We start from the raw sequence: 10,971 nt of genomic DNA on the forward strand, positions 1-10,971 counted from the left end.
GTTACTGTTTAACAGGGACAGAGATTCAGTTTGGGATGATGAAAAAGTTCTGGAGGTGGATGGTAGTGACAGCTGAACAACCGTGTGAATGGACTTAATGCCCCTGAGTGTATGCTTAACAATGGTTAAAATGACCAATTTTATCTTATGTGTATTTTACTACATTAAAAAAGTTTTTTTCAAGCTACTGAGATTTATCAGAACTGGCCTAGTTTAACTGAAAGACTAGCTGGGTGCTGGACTCTGAATTCATTCTTTTTTGTTTTTCTCAATCACTGAGATAACCCTCATCTTCAACCGACACAGACCACTCTAGTTAACAACTATATTGTGTATTTGAAAGTTACAAGAGTCGATCTTAAACGTTCTTATCAAAAGGTAAAAAAATGTGAGTCAGTGAGGTGATGGATATTAACTAAACTTATTGTGGAAATCATTTCTCAATACATACATATATCACATCCTTATGTTATACAGAAGATTAGTACAATGTTAACAGTCAATTATATCTCAATAAAATTGGCAGGGGAGGTGGGGAAATGATCCAAAAAATTGTCACCAAAAAAACCCAGAAATAACATAGACCATTATGGCTTTTAAGTTTTAGAACTCTGAAGTCAAAAAAATATGCTCAATCGTATCTTGAATTGGTTGAAGCAAAAACAAACAATTCCCATGTAGAGAACAGTGTCCGTTCGGCTTGGTGTACTGGTGGCCAAAATGAGGTCCAGTCCCCCAGCAGTAGTGGAAGTCTCTGTTAGCAAGACTTTTTAGCACTGGTAAGCAAAGCACTGGACTTTCAAAATACTCTGCACCTTTTGTCTTTTTTTGATTCCTGTAAATCTCAGTAACCTGTATAATTAGTCACATTCACTGATATTGCATCGTGCAAACAGCAGTAAACTAAGAGCCAGTGTTTGACCTTGGTTCTCATTTCTCTTAAACCCTTAACCCACCCCTACACAGACACTTACGTGTCTCCCACCCGGCGTGCCTCAGTGCCCAGCATGTCAACTGAGCCAAATGACTAAATGAATTGATAGTATCATAATTTGAGATTGGACTAAAATTGTCCAGGGACACATTCTCAGTATGAAATATGTTGTCTCCCAGCAGAGTCTGGCTTTGGGATTGTCATGGTCTCTTTCACCCTTTGTGTACTTCTGATCAGGATAGTCTCTGAATCGAGAGCTGGGCCCAGGGGAGACTTTACCTCCAAAATGGCTTGTGGAAAAGAAATGTCATCAGAAGCTAAGGCATAGCTGAAAGGCTGCCGAGCTGAGAAAAAATAATCAGGCTGTAAACGGGAGAGTTCGTACTCTGAGATCCCATTTTCCCAAAGTGCAGACGCTTATTTAGTTTCAAGTGCTCCCTGCCTTCTTCCTGGTGGGACTTTAGATCAGCTATCTCATGTCGTATTTTAGCCACGTAAAGTCTGGCCACGTTCCTGCGTGCCGACATGCACCTTTAAAAACCAAAGACAAACTTCCTACCCTAAAAAGCCTTTCTCTCCCTTGCTCTACTTTTCTCTCCCATACCCCCCAGCCAAACACCAACAAACGTCAGCCTGTGGATTTCCTCAGCCCAAACACTAGATGCCTCTTTTATTGTGTCTTGTGGCAGGAGAGAAGGATTAAATTACCGAGGCTGTCAGGACGGACAAGCTCTCTGCCATACATTATCATTATCACTTGCTTCTTGGGTGAAAGAAAATGCAGTAAATCCCTCAAATACAAAGCAATAAAGACCGCTGGCTTTTACTGTCATGACTGCCAGTGCCATTAACAGGCAGTGACAGCGATGTGGCACTCTCAGATGTTGCTTGTATCTTTTCTGACAGTGTGCACATAAACCTGCCACTGACATGACATTAGATCACATGACTATTCAGATTTGATTCTGGTTTCCAGAGCTCCTTTCTTTTCCCAGGCATACGAGTGAGGTGGCATGACTTGTATCTCTCAAAACAGGTATTCATACAAATACAGAATGGTACTAATGTGACTTCCTTCTGTGGATTTCTTTTTCTTTTCTTTTTTTTTTTTTTTTTGGTNTTTTTTTTTCTTTTTTTTTTTTTTTTTTTTTGGTATAGTGATCTTGGTGGATAAAGAAAACAACCAAGCAAAGAGAGACATCTTAAAAGCTATCCTACTGAGACAAGAGATGCCTAATAGAAGGTACACTTAGCATTCTAAATTATCTCGTGGCTTCTATCGAAATAGATCTCTGTGGTGTGGCAAAAGAAAGCTCAAGACGAAGAATCAGAGAACCTGACTTCTCTGATTCACTCTGTGTCCTTAAATGAGTATGTTTCCTCACAGGGTCTCGTTCTCTGAGAGATACAGTAGGCCTGCATACCATACAGAGTAACTGTAAAGTTCCTACAGTGCTTGCAGACCAAACGAGCAGACAGTATGTATGCAGTTCCCCATTACCGGTCGAGTATAACTGTAAAAGCAGAACATAATTGCACTGAGGGTGCACTCTGGAGCCAAATGGCTTGAGGTTAAGTTCGTGTTTCATCACTTACTAGCTGTCCGACCTTGGACAAGCACCCCATGCCTCATATTTTCTCCATCTGTAAAATGGAAGTAATAATACCACACAGGGTTGTTGTAAGGATTAAATGAGATAATACAGGTGAGATGGGCGGAATGGAGCCTGACAACATAGCGGGTGGTAAGAGTTTGTTGTCGTCAGTGGAAATACGAGTAATAGCAGTATTATTATTTGGAATAGCTCATCAGCCTTTCAGACTAATTTTACCTTACTATCATTGTTTAATAATTCATCATTTCGTGTTCTTTTTCAATGCTTTTTTTCTTTTTTTTTTTGCAAAATTGAGCAGAAGACATTGCAATTCTGGTTCAGTAGAGAAATGATACCCTTTTAAGAAGGAAAAACCCTGATCTAACTAACTTCCTGCTTCTGCATGAGCTCCCATGTTGTACGTTTTGAGGAGATATATAAGGTGCTGCCCATCGGCCCCTGGGCTGGCTCTCCTCCCTTGGTCTGGGTGGACCCGTTATCTCTCTGTTGTCCTCTTCTCCTTGCCTTTGTGGCCCTTAGATGACACAGCCTCAGAAATGGAGCTCACCCCTGTTCACCTTCGAAAAAGGCACAGGGCACCTGGGCGGCTCTGTCAGTTAAGCGTCCAACTTGGGCTCAGGTCATGATCTCACGGTTCGTGGGTTCGAGCCCCACATGGGACTCTGTGCTGACAGTGCAGAGCCTGGAGCCTGCTTCGGATTCAGTGATTCCATCTCTCTCGCCCCTCCCCTGCTCACACTCTGTCTCTTTCTCTCTCAAAAATAAATAAACATTAAAAAAAAGAAAGAAAGAAAGAGGCTCAAGTTCTCTCTTTTCCTAGAGGGCATGAAGTGAATGTTAAAGGCATTCTATTTTTCAAAAGAGCTTCCAAACTAGTATTTGATCTTCTAAGAAGGGAGACTGGAATTCTTAGCTCTTAGGATCTGATGGTAGCTTTTTCATTAACTCCTTGAAATACATAAATCAATTCTTTGGATCTCAGTTTGAAGAAGGGGTGCTCAAACAACCCTGTTAATTAGCCTGCAGCTCTGTTTTTCACTCCGGCACGGTTGATAGTCATTCTTTACTTACTTACTTTGTACACCTGCGCTTCTTGCAAAGCCCCCTCACATACCATTGGTCTCCCAGGGTTATCCCAGGTCTCAAGTGACTACACAGCACTGACCGTGACATCTGCTTCTCCATGGCTAACAGGCTGGGTCATCACCAACTAGGACTGAGCCCTGTTTCCATGGACAAGCCCTGGGCTGAACTTCCTGATCTTTTCAGTCTCACTTGTCTCCCTCTGTGTTCACTTTGTTTCTGGGATGTTTGAACCTATTGGTAGCACCCCGCAGCAGGGGAGGACAATTGTGTTTCCTCCAAAGTGTGGGGTTTTTTTATTTTTTATGTCTTTATTTTATTTTGAGAGAGAGAGCGAGCATGAGTGGGGAAGGGGCAGAGAGAGAGGGAGACACAGAATCTGAAACAGGCTCCAGGCTCTGAGCTGTCAGCACAGAGCCGGAAGCGGGGCTCGAACCCATGGACTGTGAGATCGTGACCTGAGCTGAAGTCGGACGCCCAACTGACTGAACCACCCAGGCGCCCCTCAAAAATGTGTATTTTTTAAAAGACAGATCCTGCTTTAAATGTAGGCCTGCCTTTCCTCAGAAGACCCAATGGTAACCAAAATAGTTTTGAAAATTAAACAAAGCCCACAATAAATGTAATGACTCCCACTGACCATCCTTGTTCCTCTAAATTCTGTAAATGAGCCCTAGAGACACCAATGTTCGTGTCGTTTTGAGAAAAATCAACAGAGGCAGCGCAGGTGCAGAGCGACTGCGGGCTGCTGGTGGCCGAGTAAGTGCCCGCAGCGCTGTGGTGTGCACCAGTGACCTCCATGGCAGGGAGGGGGCATCGTGGGAGGGGGCGGCCAGGCCTGCTTTTCTCCCTGACACCATCCTTTTCTTCAGGAAAAAGGAGGAGTTCGTGCTTACATGTTTCCACAGCCAAAAGACCATTGTTATTCCAGTGAATGCCCTCACCTTTTATAAATACAGGTCATGATCTTGCAGTTCATGAGTTCAAGCCCCACGTCAGGCTCTGTGCTGACAGCTTAGAGCCTGCTTAGGATTCTCTCTCTCCCTGCCCCTCCCTCGCTCACACTCTGTTTTTCTCTCTCTCTCTCAAAAGTAAACATACATTTAAAAAGAGAGAGAGAAAGTGCTTATTTGAAGTCATTCTGACACTGACTTAAAGTTCTTTTCTGGTTGCATTTCTTCTCTTTGACATGTTCTGTAGATCACCTCCAACATGACATCAGAATTCTAATATGTAACCCTCACAGGTAACCCTTAGGCTCCGCTATCCTGTTTTATACAAAAAGGGATTACTTCAGAATGAGGAAAGAACCAAAAATATTACATGATTTCAGGAGCTTTAGTGCTTTCCGATTTCCTCAGTTGCAGCAAGTGACATTTGAGGTCTAAATCCTGATGTCCAGCCCAGGGCCTGCCTTCTCCAAGACGCCTTCTTGAAATCAGCCAGCCTTCAGTAGGATCGTCCATTTTGCAGTTCAGTAATAATTCGAAAAAGATCTATAATCCCCTATCTAGGTGTCAGGAGCTAAATGCCGGACAAAGCAAAGTCCCTGCACTTAAACGGAGTTTACATCCCACTGAGGGAGACAGACATCAACAAGTAAATGGATTACGTATTAGAAGAAGTACAAAGACAAAGTTAAACAAGTTAGAATAGAACAGTGAAGGCAGGACTAAGGAGGTGACAAAAAATGGGTTAGTGAGGGATGAGACAACCCAGTAAGGTCATGAACAGCCCAAGGAAGACCCTTCCAGGCAGAGGGAGTTCCAGGCACACAGGAAGACATAGAGGTCTGTGTCTAGATTTCTCTGAGAACAGGAGAGTTTTGCAAGAGGGCAAGGGAGGAAGAGGAGGCAGGGGCATCCCAGGTGGCACGCCTGTCTCACCTCCCTGCGGCACCGTGTGTCTGTCCCGGGCTTCAGACTGGGTCTTCTTCAGGACACGAAGCAAGGTTCCCACTTCTGTGTCTTGGCCTAAAGGTGAGCAGCAGAGGTCTTCTGCGCAGTCTAACCTAAGCCAGACTGCAGCTTGTATATTATCTTAGCGCACCTTCTTTCCTTTTAAAAGCTTAACTTCATAGTTTCTTAATTTCCTATTTGACATCTCACTTTGCCCTCTATAGAATTCAAAACGAGAAATACTGAATTTGGGTTTCTAGCCCTTTCTCTGGCATTTAGAAGGGGTTTTTTTTCCTTTTTGTCTCAGAATTCTCATATATTCAGTGGAGGTAATGGTCTGCATTTGTAAAGTGATAGACATATGATCCTTAAATCCAAGATATTACAGGAGCATAACACTTACCAATATAAGTACAGTCTGCACAGCCTCTGTCTCTTCTGTAAGCCTTCTGGATGGATGTTCAGTGTGCATCAGCTTGGACTGACTGATACAGTCATCGTATGATTTGGCAACTTCAGTTTTCAACAGAAACACGCATTCCACAGGTCTTTTTCTCTTCCATTAGAAATGGAGAAGTTTAAGCAGCTCAATGTAGATTGAAAATAATAGTGACAAAAGTGCAAACGCTGTGCTTACCGTGTTCCAGGCACTGTTTGCATGTATCATCTCATTTGAGCCCCCACCAGAGCCCTGAGGAGGCATAACTCTTCCCATTCTACAGATACGATCAGAGAGGTTAAACACCATGGCCGAGGTCACAGAGCTAACAGTAGGAGAGCAGAAATTGGAACTCAGAATGGATGCCCTTAACCATTCCATCTTAATCCCTCTATTTTATGCATCATATAAACCATTCAGCGTATCCACTTAACAGACCAGCATCTGTCCTCTTCACAATTACCGTGCAAATAGGTATTGCCTTTGATTTCAACGAAAGGGATTTCTATTTTTTAATCAAAATGTATTGCTGACTAAAAACAGGGACTCCATAAAGGAATTAAATGTTGAATACTTACTTGCAGCAAGTTAGTTAAACACTAGCATGTTTACCTCTAAGCGTTTGGAAAGAATGTTCCTTTTGCATATTTTTTCAAGGCATGATTTCTCAGAGACTTAGAATTTCATCTAGAAGCATTACCTAAGAAACGTGTTTCTTGTTTTGTATCTGATTTGGGAGGGATACGTTCTGAAAATGGTTAAAATGGTAGTTTACACACATCCATGGTTTAGGCTATGCTGCCAACACATATCCAAAGAGTACTTCACTGTAAATTCCTGTCATTTGGTCAATCCAAGTGTGTTTGGCCTCCACACAAGCCACTAATTCAAATCAGCTCCATCAGAACCTTACAATTATGTGTCTAAAGTAAAATAAAACTTGGATGCTATGATTGTGAGCTAAACCATTGCTGAAGTAACACAAACATTCCATGTAGCTCTTGGGCAGAGCCACCACGTTTACCTGACATGACTCGGGATGTTCCCTGGGAGTGCGGCGCCTGCAATTCATGGAACACGGGGAGTTGGAGAATCCTCTCAGTTGCTACTCTGGAGGTGGTCGTTTCTATAGAAAATGGTGCATTTCTTTTGAAAATGGTGCCCTGATCTCCCTGGTCCTTCTCCACTTCATCTTTTTAACTTAAAAATAGATGTGTCGGGGCGCCTGGGTGGCCCAGTCGGTTAAGCATCCAACTTCAGCTGGGGTCATGATCTCATGGCTCATAGGTTCGAGCCCACAGTCAGGATCTATGCTGACAGCTCAGAGCCTGAAGCCTGCTTCGAACTCAGTGTCTCCATCTCTCTCTACCCCTCCTCCACTTTCACTCTCTCTAGCACGCTCTTTCTCTCTTTTGCTCTCTCTCTCTCAAAAGTAAATGTTAAAAAAAAAAAAGAAGTGTCAAATCAAAATACGATCAGATAATGTGTATTAGAACGAAGATCTGCCTCTTCTCTTTGCCTAGTAATTTTCTCAGATTCTAGAGTTAAATGTTAATCGGCGCTTGGAAAAGCAGATTTATGTTCATTTGAAGGCTGGGCGTGCTATAATAATTGTAATGGTTCACACAATAACTTCTGTAACCTCATGTAATTTTCTTTTTATTGGAATAATTGGAAACTTTGAGATTTCATACTTAGCAATAAAACCCCATTTGGGAGTTGTGTTTCATGGTGACTTTTTTTCTCACTGTGTGGTGGCTTTCTGTTTGGTCCCTTCTCAGCATTCACTTCACTGTGGTCAGTGACCCTCCAGAGGATGAGCAGGACCTGGAGTGTGAAGACATTGGCATTGCTGACATTGACCTCGCCGACATGTTTCAGAAAGGGAGAGACATCATCGAGCAAAATATCGATGGTATGGCTGGGAGGGTTGCTCAATTTGTACAACAATTGCTGAAATCCAAATTCTTTATTAAAACCTTCTTTTCACTTGGCCGCAGGGACATTGAGTCACACATTAGTTGACTCCTTTGCAACTCAAGCTGACTTTTTTTTTTTTTTGAAGCTGGAAGCTTTTCCCCACAATCCCTCCCTCGTCCTCCCCCTCTGCCTTCCTTGCAGTCAACAGAAATTTTAAAATAATTAATTGCACTTCACAAGGAATTATTCATTTTGTTAGTATTAGGGGTGAGTGTGTGACAAAAATGTGGCCGTTGAGGGTTTTTTTGGTGTTGTTTATGGAAGCTTCATGCTGTCGAGCCTTATTTCGGCCAAAGCATGTTATTCTGAGTCATCATTATAGTGTCTTTTGCAAAGCTTCTCCTTAATTCAATGTTACAACCCAGTGAGAGAGCCACTGCAGGTAACTCCAAGCAGCACCGGTCACTTCTTTCCTAGCAGGACTCGGGGAGGAGGAGAGGATTCCTGACAAAATTGTACTCGCCTGGATTTTCACCTCAAAGGCGTGAGTCCCATGAGGGCTTAATTTCTACCCTTTGTGTTCTTACAGAACATATTTAGAACAATGTAAAGGAAGGGTGCTCTTTGGATCAGACTTTGAGAAACCGTAACGAGGACGGCCCGGGTGGCACACCGTCAGTGGAGAACCACGGCCGAGCTCCGGCCTCCCTGCACGTTAGCGTGACCTGTTTACTCATTTATTCGTGCATTAAATGAACACTTCTCTGAGCACCTCTTAAGCGCCAGACACTCTGTTACACCACAGTTCATCTGTGGTTCGTGTGTCAGGCTGCCTGTCCTGAGTGTGTGTTACACACTCAGAAGTCAAGGTCAAGCCAAGTAATTAACCAGATCGGAAACCTATCCTGGGAAGTCTTTATAAACTACACACACCTAACTACATGACGGTTCGCCCACAACTTTGTGTAGCCCAGGGAAAAAAAAAAAAAAGATGAGAGGATTAAAATGTTACCCTCAACCCTCTTAAAGACCACCAGAACCAAGAGAGTCTGACAAAAATGAGGAACATTAATCTCGGCTTGATGTTCTTACTCCTTTCTCCAATTGGTTCTGTTTAGCAACCCATCTTCTCTTTCCGAGAGTCCTTGAATGACCATACTGACCCGATGCAGCTACTCTGGCCATGTTTTGAAAGAGAGTCAAAAAATTAGACACCGACCAGGTCAGGATTTTAACGCTGTGTTCTGTGCCAGACATAGCAGTGAGGAGTCCCAAAGAAGAGGTGTAAACTCAGGGGGACAAGCTGGGGACCACTTGTGCCCTGTGTCCTCCCTGTCTGTTCAGGTCAGCCTAAGGCTTGTACAACCAAGTTGTGTTTAAAGGTGTTCTTAAAAGAAAATATGGAATTGTCGTATGTTGATCCCTTACAGGCTTTATTTATTCTAACTTAGAAATTCTGATCCTACGTGGGAATCGTTTTCCTATAGCCCTTCCACTAGGTAAACTTTAGGCTAGATCACACAACAATTAGTCTTAACTCCACAAACAATGCGTATGTACACATGTGATAGACCCGCAATGTGTATCTTCAGACACACATGACCAGCTTGTTAGATTTCTGAGATGCCAGTGAGCCTTGGACTGTTTTCATCTTTTCTTTTCTTTTTTTTTTAATTTATTTATTTTGAGAGAGAGGGAAAGTACGTGTGCCACATAAATGGGAGAAGGGCAGAGAGAGGAGAGAGAGAATCCCAAGCAGGCCTTGCGCTATCAGTGCAGAACCTGTCAGGGCTCAATCCCACAAACCTTGCGATCATGACCTCAGCCAGAATCGAGAGTCGGCCACTTAACCGACTGAGCCACCCAGGCACCCCTGTTTTCATCTTTCCAACTCCTGTCTCATGTGGCCTTTCTGAAGAAAAAAATCTGCAGAATGATATTCATACTCCTCTGCTCTTTTCCTCCCTAGTTTTGGATGCACGGGCAGATGGTGGAGGTATCGGCAAACTCAAGGTAACAGTCGAAGCACTCCATGCCCTACGGTCGGTCTATGAGCAATACAGAGAGGACTTGGAGGCTGAAAGAAGCCATTCCAGAGGAAGCGCTCCTCCTGAGGAAACGCTCGCATGAAAGCCCTGAGATGAGATTTTGTAATTACTCGGGTGTATATAATCTATAATTCATGGGACGCAGGGAGGGGGAGGCCTGGATTGGCAGTGTTCAAGTTTTGTATACTTTTTCATTTGTTTATTTTGCTATTCCCTCCTTCCCACGACTGCCACCCCTCAGGACTTCAGCTCTCCTCCATGGGCAGTGCCTTCTCAATAATTTATACCCACATGCTAGCATGAGAAAGTCGATTTGCATTTTCAACACTTTCTTAGGAAGAACCAACATGCAATTCCCCTTTTTATTTGTAATAAGCAAAAAGGATCAATCTTAGAAAACCTAGGAAAAAGAAATACTTTTATGTCATCCCTAATCGTCCCACTCAATGGAATGCCTATGATTAGCCTCATTAAGAGTTTTATACTGTGAAGATTTTATTAGAAGCAATATATGAAAATTACTTGGATTAATGTGTTAATCTTCCTCTTTAAAATGCTAATATCCATTTTATGCACATTAAAGCTCAGTATGCATTTTCTTTGATGCATGCAGTTTCTATCAATTAAATATAAAGAATGAGACTTGGCACCAACTTATTACATTACTTCAAGTTTTGGGGTTTCTTTCTTAAAAATCACAGTTTTTCCCATTTGTATGGTTTTTACGTATTTGCCAGGGCGATGCGGGATCCCAGGATGTGGGCCTGTAAAGAGGAAACAGGCACCTATGTGCACGTACATGAAATTTATACTTCAGAAACTTAGCATATGACATAGAAATTATTAAAAGTATGGCTCAAATTCTGATACGCTTAGTTAAACCTGAAAGGAATATCTTTTTTATCATTTTTTTTTTTTAATTTACATCAAGCTTGTACAATGGTAGAGTGGATCTGGATAACCAGATCCTCGAAAAGCCGCTCGGAAAGTTAATTTTCTAGCTTTTACCCAATCTCGCTGAAGGATTTAATTG

The 10,971-nt window shown here is 42.6% G+C and overlaps 1 protein-coding gene across 1 annotated transcript in view; it reads left to right on the forward strand.

Annotated features, from left to right (window-relative positions):
• The window catches only part of RPGRIP1L (RPGRIP1 like), a 92,471-nt gene extending 81,934 nt beyond the window's left edge, over nt 1–10,537 (forward strand). The window contains exons 23-25 of the mRNA XM_077751334.1: nt 2,093–2,177; nt 7,752–7,885; nt 9,860–10,537. Of these exons, the coding sequence (XP_077607460.1) occupies nt 2,093–2,177; nt 7,752–7,885; nt 9,860–10,020 (380 nt within the window). The 3' untranslated portion in view covers nt 10,021–10,537. The remainder of the gene's footprint in view (nt 1–2,092; nt 2,178–7,751; nt 7,886–9,859) is intronic.
• The last annotated feature ends 434 nt before the right edge of the window (nt 10,538–10,971 follow it).

This window comes from Crocuta crocuta, unplaced genomic scaffold, assembly GCF_008692635.1.
Source record: "Crocuta crocuta isolate KB4526 unplaced genomic scaffold, BGI_CrCroc_1.0 scaffold124, whole genome shotgun sequence".
NCBI classification, from domain to species: Eukaryota; Metazoa; Chordata; class Mammalia; order Carnivora; family Hyaenidae; genus Crocuta; species Crocuta crocuta.